This window comes from Carassius carassius, chromosome 45 (genome assembly GCF_963082965.1).
Source record: "Carassius carassius chromosome 45, fCarCar2.1, whole genome shotgun sequence".
In the NCBI taxonomy this organism is placed as follows: domain Eukaryota; kingdom Metazoa; phylum Chordata; class Actinopteri; order Cypriniformes; family Cyprinidae; genus Carassius; species Carassius carassius.
This window is the reverse complement of record NC_081799.1, coordinates 17,585,778-17,607,568: the sequence shown is the minus strand read 5'-3', so window position 1 is coordinate 17,607,568 and position 21,791 is coordinate 17,585,778. Positions and strand designations below refer to the sequence as shown.

Below are 21,791 nucleotides of genomic sequence, written 5' to 3'. Positions count from 1 at the left end.
ATCACCACACGCCAAAGCGATTGGGTGCACGCACTGAGACGAGAGAGGTATGTATCAACTCGTCTTAGGTAAGGGAAAAACAGTTTAATATGAAAACACGGTGGAGTATCCCTTTAAAACAAGAAAATTAAATCCTGACATTTGGCTCATTTTAAGCATTTTGACTTATCAGTTATTGACTGTCTCCTGTCTGTGCCTTCTACTTTGGTGTATAAGTGTTTAAATAACCAAACTATTACCTGTCCACTCTTTCTCCTTAGATTAGCAAATCAGAATGCCAGGACGCGTGACTTTCAGAGTCCTTTTCGGAGGTGAAGGCGATGCAAGAAAACTCATCATTGAATCAGGAATACCAAACACCTTGGATGAATTTAATCTTCAAATTAAGAATTTCTTTCAAGTGACTGAGCCATTCAAGCTTCAGTTCCAAGACAGAGAAATGAACGATCAGTTCATGAACCTTATGTCAACTTCAGAACTTGAAGATAAAGCTACTGTAAAAGTTGTATACATGCCTTCTGAGACAACTAGCTCTAATCCACTCACAAGAGATGCCAGGCCCACAGTCCCAGGTACTCCTTCCAGTGTAAGCTCCGCTTCACATGATGCAAATGATTCAGATTCCTACAGCAGCAGTGATACCATCATCGTGTCATCACCTAAGACCCGGTGTTCTTCTTGGCCCGATCTCTTTGTTATACCTCGCTTCTCATACTGAGGTTACAGTCAACTCTTTGAAGAATAAACAAATAGGCCAGGAGAAGCCTGCTGCTAACGTGAAAAAGCCCAGGAAGGCAGAAGTTAATTTCTGTCCAAGCATGCCCAGCGGTGAAACAAGAGAGAGTATGGAGGCAAAAAGAGTGGCTCTACTGACAGAAGTAAAAAAGAAGAAAAAAGATGAGGCTGAGATAAAGAAAATGATGCAGCATACTTTTTCAATAAGGAGGCAAGAGGTTCTTCAGGAGCCAGCAATTGCAGAGTTTCTAGACAGATGGCCGGCACTCTTTGACGTCTGTGAGGTAAGTGTGAAGTGTAGTAATTTGTTCTATCAATGTTTACAAACATTTAAAATCCGTATCCTATGTGTTGTCTTTTACAGATCAACTTTGAATTTATGCGACTGACAACTGTACCTCTGACCTCCAAATTCCTTGGAGAACTGGACCGTCATTCTGGCAAACTGATAGAGATTTTTAATGCCAAAGGTGGTGCTGCAGGAAGAAAGATCAGCGCCATAATGGGCCAGATGAATAATGTATGTGTTTGTCTAATCTGATAACTATATAGTTTGTCATCTGTGAAGCTTGGGAAGCTCATATGTCAGTTTTTTCCTCAGACCTCTGACGTTTGTGAGCTTTACTGAGGTACCTAGCAAAAACTTAATTTGACCAAGATTTTTTACCTAGTTAGTAGTATAAAATATCTTATTACTCTTCCATAAAAATTGATATAAAACAATATCAGTGTTATTGAAACTTGTTTTTAGCCTTTTATACTTTAAAGCCTTGTATATAGAATAATAAAATTAAACAACAATTAAAACTGAAATCAACGGGAGTTTACTTGTTTGATAGAAAGATGTAACAATCATCTTATTTTAAGGAGTCTGAAAATGAGTTTCAATAACAAATAAACTTCATAAGATTGTTAGTTTTTGCAGTGTAAAACAAGGTGATTGATGTGGTCAAGAAGAGAAATGTCTTTGAAACTGTTGGCTTTAACAGATTGTTTTTTTTCCCCCCAGAATGAAGATATCATTGTGAGGCGAGATTGTGTGATGAGCTGTCTGAGCATCTACCTCAATGAAGACCTGGACACACTTGTTAAAGAATATGTGGTTTGTATCGGAATAGTGTGCCGGTAATTATTTCCATCTAGATAATATTGGGTTTTCATGAGAATGGAATGGACATGAGGACACACTGACCACCAGTATTTCAACATTGAGTCCATTGGGTTATTTTGAATTAAAAAATCATGCAAGGTAAATGGTGGTAGAGCTGTCACTCTGAGGGAATTAAATCCGCTTGGTCCAGAGGAACCTGAAGATGAAATTGTCCGGGTTCTGGCACCCACATGCCCCTTCTCCGCCAGAAACAACAATCCTCGCCTAAACAACAAGGTGAGGACACAGGCATTTCCTAGTGCTCATGAACCAGCGATTTTTACTGCATTGATATGATTTTGGAAATGTTAAGTAAGAAATGCCTTGTATCACCAGGATGCATGTTCTGGACTGTCTGCTTACGAACTCAAGCGCCTTGAGAACATCGCACAGAAGGAAGCCTTCTTGTCATCTCTGAAGATATGGCAAGTATGTGGACATTTAAGTAAAGGACTAATCAGCTGTTTTCCATTTCACTTGCCCTCTCCCTACCTCAGTCTCCACCCTACTCTCCTCTTAGTCTTTTTTTCTCTCCTTCCTGCTCTTTCACTGTTGTCCCCCACTGTACTGTCGTTCTCTCCTTCTCATTTCTTTCTCTTGTATTCACTTGTTATCTTACAGGTGTAACTTCACATATAGATTTTAAAAATATGTAAAGTTTGATTTTGGTGGGTTCTCGTATCTTTTTAACAATGTAGTTTACAAAGATATTGTAATTTCTGTCTTTATCCATTAGCACACCTTTTAGTATAATTATGGTTGCGGTCTATACAGAAAAACAAGGAGATAATTTTTTTTCTCTCTCTCTCTCTCTCTCTCTCTCTCTCTCTCCCTCTCTCCCTCTCTCTCCCTCTCTCTCAAAAGGCAGCGGAGGATCTGAGGCAGTCAGTGAAGCCAAAGCCGAATGTCAAAAAGTAAATAAAGTTACAATTACAAGCATGAAATTTTTTTTTTTACTGGTGGGGCTGATGGATGAGGAGTAAGCTCTATCGTTTTATGTAGTGATATGAGCTTTATAGCAGTAAGTGACGTCAAGGTGCACCTGCGTAATTTCATTGGAACAAACTAGAGCTGAAACATGGAATCGATTTAATCGATAAAAATCGATTATTAAAATAGTTGTCAACTAATTTAGTCATCGATTCGTTGCTAAATAACTTTTATTTGCCGTAAGCGGCTCATTTCGTGCATATTTCAAATCTGCGGTGACCAAAGTGTGGCAGTAATGAGCCATCGGAGGTTTTACTCAGCCAGTACATACGGAGAAGTAGCGAATAGCCAATAGCTGGCCTCGTTTTATGTCACGTGCTTCCCGAACAGCGTCTCTGCAGCATTTAGCGGGATGTGGGAGACTGGGAGTACTTTACTTTTTGAGCCTTCAAAAAAGAAGAGTAACCTGTAAACTCTGCACTACTGAACTGTTTAAGGGGACGTTCACATATCGCGTCTTTTGCGCGCTCAAGTTCGTTATTTCCAACACCGCACCGCATCGAGTTAAAAACATCTCAACTTTTCAGAATGCTGCAAGCGCATCGCGGGTCATGTGACAAGAACTAACCAATCAGCTTCATCCTTTCCCGTAACAACGTTAAAAGCTCAGTCAAGATGAAAGGAACAGCTGATCATAGTTGTATATGGATTTCCATTTTGAAATAAATTTAGTAGCAGAGCTACTGCAAGTGATTTTTTGAGCTGCAAATCCATTTATCCTTTGCTGAAATTTCCGCGTCTTCAAGGAGAGAGCACGTCATGGTTGCTTATCAAAGGCAGACGCCTCAGGGGCGCTTCTGCCCGAGCGCTTTGGAAAGAAGGAGAAAGCGGCGCGCCTAGCGTTTTCCACGCGTTTTTAGGCACGATATGTGAACGGCCCCTAAGACTTTTATTTGTGCAGATTCTCCAGTACAATGTTGTTTGCAAATGTTTAGTCGTAAAAGCTGATAACATTACTTTTTAACAGTTAACATTTAAAGCTTTACAAACATGTTCTGTGATCAGTTTGTCGTTTACCAGTTCAAAATTCAGTCGTGCAGCCTAATTATGACTGAATGAGAGAGGTAAATGTTTAAAGATATTTGAAATGCACTTTTTTTCTAAGTATTCACTGCTCTTTTTCACACAGCAGGTTTTTTGTGTGACTGTCCAATTTTTTTTTTTTTCTGGACAACCTTCTGATGGATTTTACTTTAAATTGTGAGTTCCATTCAGGTTTCATGTCACTGGCACTTTATTCGAAGGATTGTTTACAATTTCACAGCATAAGCTATAAAGCTGTTTCCCAGTAAATAATAAAATACAATGCACTGCAATTTTATTCTGTTTTATCCTTATTCTTCGTGAAAATATGTTCTGAAAGATTCCTTAATAAGCTTCGTTCGGGATGTTAAACTACTTTAGGAGCTCTAAGGACTGCCATGGTGAAAACATTATTTTAAATCTCCTTGTGAAATTTGCTAGAGTATGGGTCAGTGTTCTGATTGCAGAAGAGTTCGACAAAGGATTACTAACACAATAAAACAACTCCAGGTATATTTTTGATTAGGATATGACAGTGCAAAATGGTTAAAATCTCTTAAAAATCTATGCTGAAGGATAAAGACCATTTACTAATAATTTACTTGGGGAAAAAATGGGAAAAACTAAAATATAAGTACATAAATCGATTAATCGTAAAAATAATCGACAGATTAATCGATTATCAAAATAATCGTTAGTTGCAGCCCTAGAACAAACCGCTTCATCAAGGAGTTAGAGGATGGAACTCTTAAAGGGATAGTTCACCCAAAAATGAAAAGTTTGTCATCAATTACTCACCTTCGTGTTGTTCCAAACCCGTATCCCCTCCATTCATCTTCGGAACACAAATTAAGATATTTTGGATTTAATCCGAGAGCTTTCTGATCAAAAAAAAAACTATTCTTGTTGCTTTATCATGTTCACATTGGGTTACCCATGTCACATGGACTACATTAACTATGTTTTTAGTAGGTTTGTGTAATTTGAATGTGCACTTTCAGTGGTGTCTATGGGAGGATCAGATCAAAAAAATATCTTAATTTGTGTTCTGAAAATAAACGGAGGTGATATGGATTTGGAACAACACAAGGGTGAGTAAAAATTTAATTTTTGGGTGAACTATCCCTTTAAGTTTCAGGCTTGATGGACATTTACATTTATTCATTTGGCAGACGCTTTTATCCAAAGTGACTTACAAGTATTATCCAGTGGCCAATTATCACTGTACAGCAAATGGGGGTAAGGTGCCTTGCTCAAGGACACTTCAGTCATTGTCTGCTGGCACTGCGATTCGAACCCAGAACCTTCTGCTTACAAGTCCAACACTCTAACCATCAGAAAGAAAGCTGCCCAGCATTCATGAGAAGCGTCTCCATTTTTAGTTACTTTTTTTTTTTAACTGCATTTTTTTGTGGCAGGTCAACGGCTTCATTGGAAGAAAAATCTCTGCTGTCTCCCCGGAAATCCCTCCGTTCTAAAGCACAAAACCTTACCCCAAGTGAAGGGTTGACCCATAATCAAGTGAGAACAAGAATACTTGGATAATTTTCAGATATTATATTGTTGTTGTTACATTAATAGGAAATTGCACAACTGGAGATAAAAATGCATTGTGTTGTAAACATTATCCACAGCCTTGTGACTTTTTTCCAGACTTTTAGGGGGTGATCAGGTCTTAAGGTCATTATCCTGAACTTGCATCCATTCCATTCTCATGAATGCTTATATGCTGTGTGCTTTAATGAAAAGTTGTGTGTGTGTGTGTAATATTATATTTTAAGTGTGTGTTTATACATTCCAGGACATTGAATCCAGAGAGGCAGAGGAAGAAATGGCAGGAAAGACTATGGGCATCTACAAAGTACAATCAGAGGATCATGGTCAAGGTGATGGACGCTTCACTGATGTCTGTGTTGTGCTGGAAGGTGTGGAGGTTCTCCACAACCTGCAGAGTGTCACTCATGCATTTGTTATGTTATATGGCCTGATCTACGCGCTCAATTTGAGCTAAAAAAGTGTACATTTGAGGTGTACCAGAAAATCCTGATGGACCTGGACTCAACCAAGCTTTCCCCGAAAGTACAGACACTGAAACTGAAATTGCTCCAGTGATTTGGCTGGCAATAATGAACTTATACAGCCCCTACCCATTTTTTTCTCACCGTGTTCCAACCCAGAGATATGTTTAAATTATTTCCTAGTTTTTTAATGATACGTTAAATAGCAACTGAAAATGGATCTCTGTAAAGTCTTATTTTTATTTATTTTTTATTTTTTTGGGTGTCCAAGCAGTCATGTGATGTTCGAGTGGGGCTGTGTAAGTGGGTTCATGGATTGTTTCCTAAATGTTGGCTGATGTTAACTTGGCTCAATCCAGAGTTTTGTATCAAAGAAAAATATAAATAAATCTGGAATTTTCAAGTTGGTCTAATTCTATTTTTTTTTTTATAAGATGGGGAAACAATTGCATAAATGTGATTCATTGTTTAATTTGGTTTAGTATATAATCATACATTAAACATGATTCAAATAAATTTTAACTTTTTTTAATTATCCTGATTTAGTTCTCTTAATTATGCAATTTATACAATAAACTTTATGTATTTTAAATAAATAAACTTTTTATTATTAATTTAGAATAATTACACTTTACATAAACTAATTACATAAACCTGAGGATTATGCATTTAAAATAAATAGGTTTTATTATCCTAATGAAAATAAATCGTATAAAGTTTATTTGGTAGATTTGTGTTAAAATTATGAAAAAAATATAAATGGGAATTTGTCATGTAATAAAATTACATAAATCTTAAATTTTGGGTGAAATATTTCTGTGAGTAAAGATGCTTTTTTGTCTTTGTTTTTTTATTTATTTAATCAAGCAGCAGCACGTTGCTCATCAGTCATCACTCAAAATACTATATAAAGGACATCATTATTATCTGTTGTAATGTTACAGTAGGAATTTAGCTGAAAAATAATTCAGATTTTCCTTTATAGGTTTAGGGGGAGCTACGACAGACAACAACACAACCCTTACGAAAAATAACATTTTAATATTTAACTATAAATCCAGAGAAAATGGTTACTATTGTTTAACTGTGGTAACCAAAAATGTAAAATTATTTTACAAATGTATTTATTTAAAAATAAATACAAATCCATTTGCAAAAAAAAAAAAAAAAAACAAGGTTATTTTACTTTTATATAGGCTAATAAAAGCATGGTAATTTTTTGTAAGGGAAAAACATGAATCGTGTACAGTATTAGGATTTTTCTATAAAGATATTGTAGTATTGTAGAGTAGTGTATTGTAAAGTATAGTTTTGTTCAATCTTGAGTATTAAAGTCATGAGAGAGATGGATAACAGAGCAAAATAAAGAGACTGAAGAGAAAAATGGAAGTGAAGGTGTTCTTTCAGTTCAGGAGAGAACTTTTAATTATTTTGCATGTCCCCAAATTAAAGATTTAAACCTTTTTTATGTCAGGTCCATACAAAAAATAGTTTTATCCATGAATTTGTTTGTATGAGTTTGAATTTTCCAGTCTGAATTTTTTTCCCAGTCCGCCCCTCCTGTAAATTAATGGCAAAGACATGGTTTCATTTACTACACATAGGCCTACTGAAGCTCGCAGTGTTTTCAACCTCTGCTGCCTCAATATAGGAGTACACGAGCACATAAACATAATTTCTAGAACTGCTTTGTGTCACTTCATGTGCATTTTACTTATTTTGAGAAAACTATCATCATATACAGACAGCAGTTTCAAGAAAAAAACACCAATGTTTCAGGAGTTTATTACACAGAATACGTCATAAGTTGATGTATATGCTTTTATTTATTATTCTTTAATTTTCACAAATTTAGAAAAGTAATCAAAAAGTACTCAAAAGTAATTAGTTACATTACTTTAATAAAGTAATTGAAAAAGTTACACTACTATTACATTTTAAACAGGGTAACTTGTAATCTGTAACCTATTACATTTCCAAAGTAACCTTCCCAACACTGCTTAACCTCCGCCATTGTGCAGAGATCAACAAATTGCGGCAAATCACGGCAAATTGACCAATAAGAATTGAGCTGCTTTGCAGGTGGAGTGTAATTTGGCCAATGCCGTGCGAGAAGAATATTTCCAGAATATTCCTAAAATTTCAGTTCCTTCTTTAGTTTGAAATCTTTGAAAAAAGAAACCTATTTTTATTTATGTATTTTTTATTTGAACTAGTAGCGGCACACTACTTATTGAATTCAGATCATTAATTCAAATTCAGTTATTTCATCTGTTCTGTGGACATAAGAAAATGTCATTATTCAAAAAAAAAATTAAAGTTTTAAATTAAAGGCTCTATTAAAATGATGTTTAGTTAAAACTAACAAGATCAATGTAATTACATTTATGGGGCCACACATAAACACTGAATTATTCTCCTTGTCAAAAACTATTCTGGAAATACTCAATTCATAACTGAATAAAATATTGTATGCTATATAATTTTCCTCTTCAAAGTCAGTGAGTGCATATTTATATGGGTAGTTCAGGTATTGCAAATATTATTGTATCGTGTGAATTATATGTGACCCTGGACCACAAAACCAGTTATAAGTAGCACAGATATATTTGTAGCAATAGCCAATAATACACTGTATGTGCCAAAATTATCACTCATAAAGATCATGTTCCATGAAGAACACACACACATATATACGTAATTTTTTATTAGTAATATGCATTGCTAAGGACTTCATATGGACAACTTTAAAGGTGATTTCAACATTTGTATTTATTCATTTATTATTATTATTATTATTTTTTTGTACTTTCAGATTCCAGATTTTCAAATAGTTGTATCCCGGTCCTATCCTAATAAACCATACATCAATGGAAAGCTTATTTATTCTTCTTTTAGGTGATATAAAAATGAATTTGACTGGTTTTGTAATCTAGGGTCACATATTAGCAGTTAAATATTAATTATAAATATGTTACTAATCTCCAGTCTGCGGAGCGCACGGCAGAAAACATTCCAGAAGCACGCTGTCATCTACGTAACTTGCGTACGTGATTTCCAGCGCACAAGAGCAGGCTCACACACCCACCTGACCAGCCCACAGACCACACCTCTCGCTCGGCCGCCCTCCTGGACATCATACTAGTCGCTCGCTGACAGTCTGCTTGCGGGCCTCGATCGACGCTCGTGTCAGACCTGCTGTGGGTGTGTGTATGCAGCATAATGGAGCAGGCGAAACCCCGAACGGAGAGTCGCCTCCGCTTTCCTTTAGCGCAGCAGCTCCACTCCAAATGGCAGCATCACGAGTGAGGAGGACGGTCCCTCCTCAACCGAGAGTGATGGTGGTGTTTTCGGCTGCGAGTGACACTGAAAATCAGGGAGATGCGATGTCGGGCGCGGACACCGGGGAAGAGGAGTATCGCAAACCACTCAAACCTGTCCCTAATCTTAATCTAGGGAGGTCCCTTCGCACCTTAGACGTACCCGAGGAGGTAAGTCCCCGAGGTTTAAAGAGGATGCGCTATTTTTTATAACGGAGTAGTTGTAGTGTGCTGCATAGAAGTTAAATGCGAGTTAAAACGTCCACGTTCATCTGTTTCCTCCTCTTAATGTTATTTTTCCCATCAAAAGATCACCTGGAGGAGCCGTGTCAAAGTTCCCAAGCTTCTCATGCTTAATCATAACCGTTTCCATAGGCAACAGATGTATTGAGAGTGTTTGTTTCCCGATTGCTGCAAGCGGATTGGTGCATTATCCCAGTGGGGCGGGTGGACGTCGTTTCTGATTGGTTTACATCACACGTCTATCAAATCATATCGACTGGATTAAACTAATCGTGTTTTGCAAGGTCTGTGTTAAAGGTGTCCCTGACTTCTACTGATAAACCTAGCGTGACCTGTCAATATGTTTAATATGATTAGTCTAACCCCTGAACTTGGGAGGGGACTGATCCTGCATTGCTAGTAGATGCATTGCTAGTAGTTAAAAATTACTCTGCATAATTATAACTTTTAGTATATTTTTAGTCTTATATACACTACTGTTCAAAAGTTTTTAATCAATAAGCACGAATTGCCAAAAGTAACAGTAAAGACATTTATGAAGACATTTATAATGCTGCAAAATATTTATATTTCTAAGAAATTCTGCTCCCTTGAACTTCATATTCATCATCCACGTTTCTTGTGCACCAAATCAGCATTAGAATAATTTATGTAGGATCATGTGACTGATACTTCTTCTGCTCGAAGAAAGCAAAAACAACAACTTAATTCAATAGTTTCTTCTCTTTCGTGTCAGCATTCAATGCGTATTCACAGCAGTACCAGAAGTCATGCATGTCCAATAGAAAACAGTTATTTACAATTGTAATTATATTTCAACATTTTAAATCAAATAAATGCATTCTAGGTAAGCATAAGAGACTTAAAACATAAAAAATTCTTATCGACCAAACTTTTGAGTGTTAGTGTACATTCAGACAAATGTAAGGGCTATTTGTGTCGTTCCTCTCTCTTCATAGTTTCCAGAGGTCATCCCCCTGAATGTAGGAGGTACATATTTCACCACTCGGCTGTCCACCCTGCGACGCTATGAGGACACAATGCTGGCCGCAATGTTTAGTGGCCGTCACCACATTCCCAGGGATGCAGAGGGACGATATTTCATTGACCGAGACGGAGCATATTTTGGGTAAGTGTTTAGAATAGAGATTATCTGATAATGGTTGGTGCCTAGTAGTACCTAAAAATACAAAGTAAACACTTGGATTATCTGAATTTAGCATTTGCTTTATTATTTCATCAGTGGATTATTTTAATAACTAGAAACACTTATACATACTTGTCTGGCATTAGGGACATTCTGAATTTCTTGAGAGAGGGAGAGCTGCCTCAGAGGGACCGTGTTCGTGCGGTGCACAGGGAAGCTCAGTTTTATGCTATTGGGCCTCTTTTGGAAAGCTTGGAAGACACTCAGCCACTTACCGGAGAGAAAGTGCGACAGGCTTTTCTCGATCTTTTGCCCTATTATAAAGGTAGTATAAATTATAGAGTGAAAATAATCAAACGAGCTGCGGTTTTCAGCTGACTAAACAATTGTCCCCATTTCTTCCAGAAAATCTTGAGCGCATTGTGGAGATTGCAAAACTTCGTGCCATGCAGCGGAAGGCTCGTTTTGCAAAACTTAAGATCTGTGTGTACAAGGAGGAGATGCCCATCACCCCCTATGAAAGACCGCTGTTCAATTCGCTGCGATTTGAGCGCTCGGAGAGTGAGGCCAAGCTGTTTGAGCACCATTGTGAGGTTGATGTGTCCTTCGGACCATGGGAGGCAGTGGCGGATGTTTATGACCTTCTTCACTGCATAGTAAGCGACCTGGCAGAGCGTGGCATCTCTGCTGACCAGCAATGCATCGGCGTGTGTGACAAACACCTCATCAACCACTACTACTGCAAAAGGCCAATCTATGAGTTTAAAATCACCTGGTGGTGAAGGTGAGGGGTTTCAGCTGGTGTTTCTCTTGCCAAGAACTAATACATGCAAGTCTGAGCAAATGCTTTTTGCTGCTGTCTACAGTTACATGAAACCAGCAGGATCATAGAGTCTTACTCAACGTGAGCGGAAATAATGTCACCTTTGTCAATGTCACCTTTATTTATATAGCGCTTTAAACAAAATACATTGCGTCAAAGCAACTGAACAACATTCATTAGGAAAACAGTGTCAATAATGCAAAAATGATAGTTAAAGGCAGTTCATCATTGGATTCAGTTATGTCATCTCTGTTCAGTTAAATAGTGTCTGTGCATTTATTTGCAATCAAGTCAACGATATCGCTGTAGATGAAGTAATGGAAATAATATAAAGCTTTTGAATAGGATGGCTGTTATTGTGGCATTTGCTCTTTGGTTTCTTCATGAAACTGCAGTTTTCAACCCCATATTTCTTTTATGGGCAGCTCCTTTGATTCCTTAGTTTTTGTAAGTAATTGTTTAACTTAGTTTGTTTAAAATAAACCCGGAATTGTTTTGTCCAGTTGTACATGTAGTTCTAAAGGGATTTTCTGGAATCGTCCTCAGAGGAAGTGAATTTATGTAAAACAGTGTTTTTTGTTCTAAATATGACATCTCTTAGGTATGTTTCTGTGTAAGATGAATTGAATGTATTAACAGTTTGATCGAAGAATCAGTCAACTGGACCCATATTTGGAAATTATTTGTGATGTATTTCTTAAGAAAGAACCTTTTTTTTCCCCCTACAGTATTTTAAAATGATTTTACCCCATTTGTTTTACATGACTTGTATATGTAGGAACTGATCTGAGTCATGTTGCCAGTTACTTAACACCTTAGAGCATGCAATCTCAGCAGATACTGACTTTAACAAGAATACAAAGGTCTTGTCTGGTATTTACAGCAACTCAAAGCTTCACATAAAGCCTTCTAAAATAACCACACATCACTAGGCAAGCATAAAAGTTTTGATATGTCAAAAAATTAACTGTTCTCAAAAGGAGAGCACAAAATAGATTTTTTTTTAGAATAAGTTTATGAGCTAGATTTAATATGTACTGAATATGAATTAAAATGAGTATATTTAAAATTATACTAAAAGACTGTTAGCCACTTTATTGCAGGTTAGATTGCCTATTTTGCTACTTTGACACTTTATGAAGGTATTTTCTGCTGCCAAAAGCATTTGTCCATGCTTTTATTTGCCATTATCCCTCAACAATTGCATACAATATAGCATTATTTGTTATTTTTGTCATCTGAAAACTCTCTCTCATTGGTGAGAGCTGTGAAAGCCACATGAAGTTGCATGAGCTCTCTGTGTTTTGGCAGCAGAATATCTAAAACCAGTTAAAATGCTTTTGATAATCCTAACTGGGATTTATTTTCAGTCTTGCACAGTTTACTTTATGTTGCTCAAGTCTAAACCGATGCATATTTGTTCTCTGTTGTACATTTGGTGAATACTGTTGTCTGTATTGCATTACTGCACTGGCTCTTATTGTGATGATAATAAACCCTATATTTTGAACTTTATTAAAAGCAGATCCTTTTTGTCACATTTATACGTTCACAATAATGCTCCATTTATCAGTTTAGTAAACAAAACTACAGAAGATGATGAAAGCGCAGCATTTGTCATAAGGAATGTTGTTGACATTCCAAGCTCAGCCCATTATTGGCCCCGCCCACACAACCCATCCACCACTCGCGAGGATATGATGTAATCGTAACCCTGGAGAAGAGACCGTTGACGAGGTATCTGTCATTGTTTGGTAGATTCACTTCAAATACCAAAGCTTGCCGTTATTTTAAATTTTTTTGTTCAGTATCTCTTTAGACTAGTAATGCATATTTATCGTATTTCTTCTGGACTGGAGCTGTTGCGTTTGTTTTTAACCACGTAGCGTTAGCTGTTTTGCTAGCTCGACGTGTCTGCCTGCAGCGGATTGAATGACATTCAGATTAGCTGGGACATCCTCCCCCGTATAGTTATTAAAACTATGCATTTCGATATTTTACTTGCCCTTCAGCTATAAAATATAAATCTAAGTATGAATATCTGATATTCACAGTTTAATTTTCAGGTCTGCTCCAAGTCATTAAATGAGTCGTCTTATCTCGTTTAAACAGCAGTGTTGCAAGTTGCATGTCTTTGCAGGGTATATTATGTAACCTGACTCCTTGCTGCATGATTTGTAGAGTGGATATGCAAATTCAGATCGCAACGTCAAACATGTTTCTTTACCTAGATAAAAGGGACACTATGAGTCAGCGATCAGAGCGACGGGGGATCCATGTGGACCAATCAGAACTGCTGTGTAAGAAAGGCTGCGGTTATTATGGCAACGCTGCATGGCAGGGCCTATGCTCCAAGTGCTGGAGGGAGGAGTACCAGAAAGCTCGGCAAAGACAGATCCAGGAGGACTGGGCTCTGGCTGAGAAGTGAGTCTTAAATGGCAGTTAGATCACGCATTAAGTAAAAGAAACATTCAACTTTATCAAGACATTCATAAAGCAGAAATGATGTTCATACAGACTGCTGTAATGATGTGCTTCCTGTCGCAGGCTTCAGCGAGAAGAGGAGGCGGCTTATGTCAGCAGTCACGGTTCCTCTCAGACCCAGCCTCCTCAGTCCCACTCTCAGCAATCTCTCGCCACCTTCTCTAAGTTTGAGGAGAAGAAAACCAATGAGAAGACCCGTAAGGTCACCACCGTAAAGAAGTTCTTCAGCCCCTCCTCTCGCACGGCCCCTAAAAAAGGTACAAGGAGGGTGGAATTGGAGTGATATGAGTGTGATTCGTGTTGTTTTGCAGTAGGATTCGGCGGCTGATGTCCTGGAATGGATGGACAAAATTATTGTTTGCCTTTATCAAATATGCTTTATGAATATAATATTTGGTTGGACAAGTGAAAACTGATTTAAAATACTGTAGAGTGGAGTTTCACAGACTTGTGCCAGGGCCGTAGATTTTCCCTGTGTTGCCACTTTTCCCACAGAGCCCAAAATAGAACATCAGATATACCTTTGCTTCTGGGTTTCTTTTGGAAATCATACTTCTTTCAGATGCAAATGTCTGCCCTCATCATCATCCATAGTCCCAGTTTGATTTTGCCATTGGATGGCATCTCTCTGATAAAGCCTTAAATTGTCTGCATGCAACATCCAAACAGCAATTTGTCATTTATGTTAGTTTAATATTACTGTTAATGGACCTGAATGTTGGTAATTAAAAGGCTTTATCATTGAAACGTCAAGTGTAGACCATTCAAAAGTTCAGTGGGATCAGTACAGTTTTTTTATAATCTCTTTTGCTTCCCAATGTTGCTTTATTTGATCAAAGATAAAGTAAAAACATTATTTTGTGAAAAGTATTTTTTTTTAAATATATTTTTTAAATATAACTTATTCCTGTGATGGCAAAGTTGAATTTTCAGCAGCCTTCAGTGTCACATGATCCTTCAGAAATCATTCTAATGTGCTAATCCACCCATTAAATATTTTTTATTATTATCACTGTTGAAAACAGTTCATATTTTTCTTACATATTTTTTAGGATTCTATGATGAATAGAAAGTTAAAATAACATTTATTTGAAATCTTCTAATAAATTTTTTACATAACTTCACTGGCAACTTAGATCATTTTAATGCATCCTTGCTTGCTTTTTTTTTTTTTACTGACCCTAAACCTTTCAATGGTTATTTATGTCATCCTTGCTTGATTTCATACAGTTATGTATTCATTTCCTGTCAAAGCATTTTATAATTTGTCTATCATGTTTTTATGAGATGATTTTATTTGAACAAGTGATCCAGCCTTCATCTCTCAGTTTGTTTCCTTCATCTCATTGCTGTTCTGCCGTTCTGTCTGATCTCCGCCCCACCTCTCCCACAACTTTCTCTCTTTTTCACTCTATATTCTCATCTGACCTCCTCTGTTGCCACATTTTTCATCCATTTCACCCACTTTCACCCATTTCTATTACCTACCCTGGGTGTTTTACTCCCCCCTGAAAAAGAAAATGAGAAACAAGAGAAAGAGAAAGAGGAGAAGTTGCAGGGCAGGAGGGAGAGCCATGGAGAAAACCTCCTGAGGGATCTGAAGGGCATTTTTACCCAACCCTGGGAGATGGCCTCTCCCACTGAAGGTAATACAGAGCCTGAAGGAAAATCTGGGGTTAGGAGAAGGAACGTGGGTGGAGATTGCAGTGTTTTTCTTCTCTGAGGTGGACCACTGTTTTTTGTGTGATTTGATGTTCTGTGTTGAAGAGTGTCTTTGCTTAAAGTATTTCATAAAGTACAGCAATTATTTAATGTTGCCCTTTAGCTGTTCTTTGTGAAATACTGCCCTGATCCAAACCATAGTGTAGTGTGTATTTGTTGTGTGTGCATCAATAGACATGATTGAATTCACCCTACCATTTTTTCATGTTCACTGTCTCATTGTCATGCGGTGTCCTTTTTTTCTTGTCAATCTGGTGGCAGCTCTGGTATCAAGGCTGAGAGGTGGGTATTAGTGCCACATCACTGTAGCCCTCTAGCAAAATCAGAGAAAACAAACCAATGCATCAGTGTTATATATGAGCTGCATGCATTCAGGCTGAAACGCTTCTAATGCTCTATTACTCTCAGTGGGGCGTTTAGAAAGACAGGTGCAACAGCGTTTAGAACATCTGATTGTGTAGAGTTTAGCCAAAGCATGCTGGTACCAGAATTCTCTCAATTCATCCAGCTACTATGTTACTATCTTTGACTCTATGATGTCAAAGTTGTTGGCATGGTAACAGATCAATATTTCAGTAGAATGGCCTACTTGTGAGAAGGTTGTTCTGTCTCTTCATGGGATGCAAGTCAACTTATGCGATATTTAAGATCTTGTGTTGTTTAATCAGTGGGTTTTTTCATTAATCTGTGCAGAATGTCATGTGTAATTCAGCCCTGAGAAACAGTTTCTCGAAGACGATTGGCTGCTTCAGTTGTTGTAAGAATGATGGGAAATTATGATTTTATTTCACATGACATTCTGTGATGAAAACTAAGTTCTGAACTTCTATTTTCATGCGATCCATTTTAATATTCTCTTTACAGTATGTTCATGCAGCCTGTTTGTAGACATTCAGTGTGCTTGATTGTGTTGCTCAGAAAGCCACGAGGGAAAAACGCCCAGTCCCTCCATTACCCGCCAGTCCAGCATTGAGACTGATCGCGTGTCACAAGACTTTGTGGAGTTTCTCAAGACCTTACAGAAGCCCGGCAGAGAGATCCACAAGCAGAGCCGTGGTTTCATAGAGAGCATGGGAAATAAAAAGGTGAGAACCAGGGTCACCTGCCCACAGCAGCTTTTGGATGTTAGTCATTTAAGTAAATAAAAATATTCTTTTTGTTCTTATTTGAAGGATCTCGGTGCTGAAGAGCTGTCTGAGTGTGTGCAGGACTTCTATCAGGGCATGTCTGACCGACTCTTGAATCATTATAAAGGTAGAATTCATGCTTCAGAGAAACTTGGTAGCACTGAATTGGTCAAAAAGTTTCAAATGGTTTGAATTGGTTAAATGAAATACTCACTGAATTCATTAGAGTGTATACTAAATCTGATTAATCTGCTGACTGGTTGTTTTGTGTAATGGTATTTTTAAAAAGGTTTTGTATCCAGTTGGGCTCTATTGTTAAGGGAAGTAGGTTTGTTCTACAAAATGAAACATCTTCCTTGGTAATTAAAAAAAAGTAGTTAAATATAGTCAGGCTGGGACATAAAAATGAGTGAGATTGCAGTCCAATGTAGTCCATTTTAAGCATTTTGCATCATAAAACAATATTTTTTTAGAGAAGAGATGTCCAAACCAGGGCCTGTGTTGACCTTTGATAAAGCATGTACTTTTTGCCCACAGCCCTCAATCAAATTAGATTTTTGGTCCCTCGTACTAAAAGTTTGGTCACCTCTGTTTTATAGCAAGACCGATTTATAAATTATATATGAAAATGTTTAACTATTTTTTTTTTAAAAATGTTTGACTGAACCTGAATTTACAAAAAGGTTGTAAATGCCTCATATCAGTTCTGATTTAATATTAGCCTTAGTAATTTTTTTACTAAGTAACTTTTGTGCTTTATGTAATTATTTATTTTAGTTTCATTTTTAATTTGTTTTTAATTCAGTTTAAGTCATTTTACTTAAACACGAATGTTTTAAATTCAGTTGCAGAAAAAAAAACTCTCCCTCTCTCTCTGTGTGTGTGTGTGTGTGTGTATATATATATATTTACATATTTAAATGTTTTTTTAAATATAATATTTATTTATTTTTACTTTAATTAAGCTTTATTTCAGCTAACAAGAACATTTTCTAATAGTTTTAGTTAACAACCCTTGGGCATATCCAGGACACTCAGCCTCCATATCCGCAAACCACTGAAGAAACTTCATTGTTGTCCCAGCGTGGTGATGTGGGAGTGGGGTTATGTAACAAACTGATTTCATGTTTGTTTTTGTGCGGTATCTAAAGGATTTTTGTTGTATATGAGGAAAAGCAGTTGTCCTCTGTAGAATTCTGTGATTGGACCATAATGATTATTTACATTTTTGTCCATGTATACTTAATTTTTTATGGTTTACAGTTGTTTGCCAGAAGCCAAACTAATTATTTTTTGCAAATATAAACCTTTCCTCAGGCTCTTCTGAGAAAGTGGACAGAATAATGGACCAAGTGGAAAAATACATCATGACTCGACTCTACAAGAGCGTCTTCTGTCCCGAGACCTCGGATGATGAGAAAAAAGACCTGGTTACCCAGCACAGGATTCGGTCAGCCATTTTTTAGTATTGTTTATATGCTATTAGAGTATTTATTAAATAATTTAAATTAGGTTTTAGCTTTATTTTTATTTCAGTGCTAGTTTTAGTACTTTAGCCTATAATTATTTCGGTTCGTTACCAAAATAATATTTTGCTGAACATTCCTCAAATAAGTATTATTCTTTTACACAATTCACCTTTAAAATGTGGATTCTTGTACTTGTATTCTATAAACAATGGTTTTCCAGGGCGTTACACTGGGTCACCATTCAGATGTTGTGTGTTCCTGTGGACGAAGAGATCCCTGAGGTCTCTGATAGTGTAGTCAAAGCCATCACTGGTGAGTCTGCAAGGATGGGTCTGTTTTCTCTTTCGGTTGCTGCATTTTTTTCTTCCATCAAGATCCAAGATTTTTTGCTTCTTATTTTGTCTGCCTCAGATATCATTGAGATGGACTCCAAGCGTGTGCCCAGGGATAAACTGGCCTGCATCACCAGTTGCAGCAAGCATATATTCAATGCCATCAGGGTCACCAAGAACGAGCCAGCTTCTGCAGATGACTTCCTTCCCACCCTCATCTATATTGTGTTGAAGGCCAACCCACCACGGCTGCAGTCCAACATCCAGTACATCACACGTTTCTGCAACCCATCAAGACTCATGACCGGAGAGGACGGATACTACTTCACCAACCTGGTAGGTTCACATATAATTAAGAGTGGCTCAAAAATAATTTATAATGTCCAAATAAAAGTGTTTTTATTTTTCTTTCAAATTAATGCCCCTTGGTTTAATATTTTGTTATCAAATGCAATGGCATGAATAAATTTTTAAAGACATTATCCCCCCATTAGAAAAAATGCTGTCATAATTTATCCTCATGTTGTTCCTAGCACACAAGAAGATATTTTGAAGAATGTTGGTAGCACACTAATCTTTTCTTTTTTCCTTTTCACTGTATTTTTCAAATGTTCATCTTCATTGTGTGTTCCCCTCAGTGCTGTGCCATTGCCTTCATAGAGAAGCTGGATGGCCAGTCATTGAATCTCAGCCCTGAAGACTTTGAGCGCTATATGTCCGGTCAGGCTTCCCCTCGAAGGCAAGACGATACTGCAGTCTGGCCGCAGAGTGGTACCTGTGTAAACCCAGCACTTAGCCAGATCCATCACAACCTCAAGCTCCTATCCAGCCTTGAGAAAAGACAGCAGCAGGTCATCGAGGGGGCGCAGAACCTGCAGACCGAACTGGCAGAATGGCAAGACAGCGTGGCCCGCGAGGTGCAGGAAATCCTGGAGCGATACCCACTGGAGATCAAACCACGAGCATCCGCAATCGATGCGGAGAATGTGGAGAACGACAGGCTGCCACCTCCCCTTCAGCCACAAGTGTTTGCAGGTTAGCGTAGTGTAATGTCCTCTGGAGTGAATAAGCTAGCGACAAGGTCGTACAAAGACTGGTAAAGCAATGGCTGCTCTTGTCCAAGTTCTCCACTCCTTTTCTCCCTGTATTTGGGCTGTTACCATTCGTTATGTCTTTTAAATGCGCTTACAGAGTCCCCCGTCATAACTTTTCTGCAAACATATTCTTGTCTGACTATATTTGTGCAGCTGATTCATAAAGGACGAGGCAGAGTTTGTGAAACTAAATAAGCTTTTCTAACCAGGCTTTAGAAGATCTGTTAACAGTTTGATCTGCCTTAATACTGTATGAGTTGTTTTAAAATACTGAATCAAATAGCTGCTAATTCTTCCTCTAAATGTGACTGCAGTTTTTATGTGATCATACAGCACATATCAGTGTTTCTCTTGTAGATAAGTCATGTTCCCTGTAAGTTGTTTCACCCTCATGCCTTAGTGTGTATTTTTTCCTTGATACAGGTCTTTTTATGGATGTATAAAATGTTTTGCTGTTCATACTGTATATTAAGGAAACTTAAAAGTTGAACCCCATGCAGATGTAATTCATGTAATTGATTGGATATACTGTTGTGCATATTATTCAACAGTAAACACTATTTAGATAGGAATTTGTTTATTTACAAATGAAAATATTGGTATGAAGCTGTGCATTTGCTCACTTGAATGCAATTCTGTCATGGTGTCTGCAGGTAAGAAAAAGTGAACAAGTTCTTCCCCTCCAAGATGGGGATGACATTAATATGTCTTGCATTTGATGTTGTCAGCATTACATAAACCCAAATTTAATGTGATCAAGTTTAATTGTAATACTGCCCCAGCTGTAACTGTAAAAGATACTTAGCAAAACACTATATTCATGTGAAAATAATTGGTTTCGTTCACAGTAATTATTTTGAATTATGACTGTGTGTGATATTTTAACTGAACTGCTTTATTTATGATGTAAATATAACTTGAGGTGTGTTATTTTGTGTGTGAATCATTATTTATCATTATGGAGCACCAAAATGAATCCGCAAAGCACAATGCTGACATCTGATGGCCAATATAGAATTATCATATTTAACATGTTTTAAACCCAAAGGCCACAACATTTCAACACAATATTGCTTACTATCTCTTTTCGTTTTGAAGCATAAAATGTGTACAAAGTCCAGTATTGTATCAGTGCTTGTTCTCAATGCCTAACGGTTTACTTACAGATGACAGGTGATGATATGGTGTGCAGATGTCAGTCTGGTAACTCAAATATCTCTGAAATGAGTTGAATTGCTTCTCATCGGGTATAACCTGAATGTTACGGTTTAATTTGCACACGTTCATATGGGATTTTGAAATTGGTTCATTTAATGAGCAGATCTTGTAGCCCCACCAAACCTGAGTGTGGTACGATAGTTCCTCTGTACCTGCAGGCCTCCAGAGTTTCTAAGTATAGAATACAGGTCAGTGTCTCTCTGGAGAGTGAAGACGCTCCACAAGATACATACTGAGATCTTGATCTACGATGCAAATAACGTTACTCTACATTTGCAGTCATTACTCAGTCAATACCTGATATTAATTTTTGTTTGGTTGTTTGAGGCATTGATATAGCTTGTACTGTATGACTTTGAATTAGAATAATTTGGTAAAAATGTCAAATTTATGGCACATCACCTACTTTTCATTAGTTTAAACTACTTCAACTTTTACTGTTACACCAGAAAACAACTACATTGTGTCATTTGACAAAACATTGTAAATCCGATACAAAATCTTAAGAATTTGGTTACCAAAACGGTTAAATCCGTTAAAACCGATAACAAGCAAAAAGCTTAAATATTTGATGTTGGCGCTTTTAAAGTGGGAGTGCCACACCGCTAGATGAACCGCCCACTAGTAATGCACAATCGTGATTGGTTAATGCTAATCCACTCGGCTACCAACAGTAAATACGATTGGTGGATTCGGTTTTCCATGGTGTCTGACACGGTCTCCCATGGTGACTGACATTGACATATAGGCGCTACATTCGCGGCTTGCTGCTGCTAGTCAATAAACAAGCAGTCTGATGTTACAATACTTGTTCATAAAACACTAAATTATTAGCGTTTGATGTAGACCGTTGGAGTGACGGGTTCGAGGGCAACATTAAAAGGTAAATGCATTGA

At 37.4% G+C, this 21,791-nt stretch overlaps 2 protein-coding genes across 4 annotated transcripts; both read left to right on the top strand.

Moving 5' to 3' along the window:
- The first annotated feature begins 8,976 nt into the window (after window positions 1-8,976).
- kctd7 (potassium channel tetramerization domain containing 7) lies at window positions 8,977-11,554 on the top strand. Its single transcript, XM_059539807.1, has 4 exons — window positions 8,977-9,407; window positions 10,439-10,608; window positions 10,773-10,951; window positions 11,032-11,554. The coding sequence occupies exons 1-4, from the start codon at window positions 9,129-9,131 to the stop codon at window positions 11,406-11,408; spliced, it is 1,005 nt and encodes a 334-aa protein (XP_059395790.1). The 5' UTR covers window positions 8,977-9,128; the 3' UTR covers window positions 11,409-11,554.
- Window positions 11,555-13,093: 1,539 nt separating this feature from the next.
- On the top strand, window positions 13,094-20,607 carry LOC132127737 (rab5 GDP/GTP exchange factor-like). Of its 3 annotated transcripts, XM_059539803.1 has the most exons (11): window positions 13,094-13,186; window positions 13,681-13,873; window positions 13,997-14,190; window positions 15,451-15,579; window positions 15,917-15,937; window positions 16,574-16,740; window positions 16,828-16,909; window positions 18,100-18,232; window positions 18,472-18,563; window positions 18,663-18,919; window positions 19,222-20,607. In XM_059539803.1, exons 2-11 carry the CDS (start codon window positions 13,695-13,697, stop codon window positions 19,621-19,623), a joined length of 1,656 nt encoding a protein of 551 aa, XP_059395786.1. In that variant the 5' UTR covers window positions 13,094-13,186; window positions 13,681-13,694; the 3' UTR covers window positions 19,624-20,607. The 3 variants fall into 3 exon arrangements, with proteins under 3 accessions (XP_059395786.1, XP_059395787.1, XP_059395789.1); XM_059539804.1 differs by lacking the exon at window positions 15,917-15,937; XM_059539806.1 differs by lacking the exons at window positions 15,451-15,579; window positions 15,917-15,937.
- The last annotated feature ends 1,184 nt before the right edge of the window (window positions 20,608-21,791 follow it).

Bases quoted from the DNA above. Each gene is read 5' to 3' on its own strand.
- LOC132127737 (XM_059539803.1), top strand. From the start codon at position 13,695: ATGAGTCAGCGATCAGAGCGACGGGGGATCCATGTGGACCAATCAGAA. The intron at 18,233-18,471 runs GTCAGCCATTTT...ATGGTTTTCCAG, and splicing joins GTTACCCAGCACAGGATTCG to GGCGTTACACTGGGTCACCA. The intron at 18,920-19,221 runs GTAGGTTCACAT...TGTTCCCCTCAG, and splicing joins GATACTACTTCACCAACCTG to TGCTGTGCCATTGCCTTCAT.
- kctd7 (XM_059539807.1), top strand. From the start codon at position 9,129: ATGCAGCATAATGGAGCAGGCGAAACCCCGAACGGAGAGTCGCCTCCG. The intron at 9,408-10,438 runs GTAAGTCCCCGA...CTCTCTTCATAG, and splicing joins CCTTAGACGTACCCGAGGAG to TTTCCAGAGGTCATCCCCCT. The intron at 10,952-11,031 runs GTAGTATAAATT...CATTTCTTCCAG, and splicing joins TCTTTTGCCCTATTATAAAG to AAAATCTTGAGCGCATTGTG.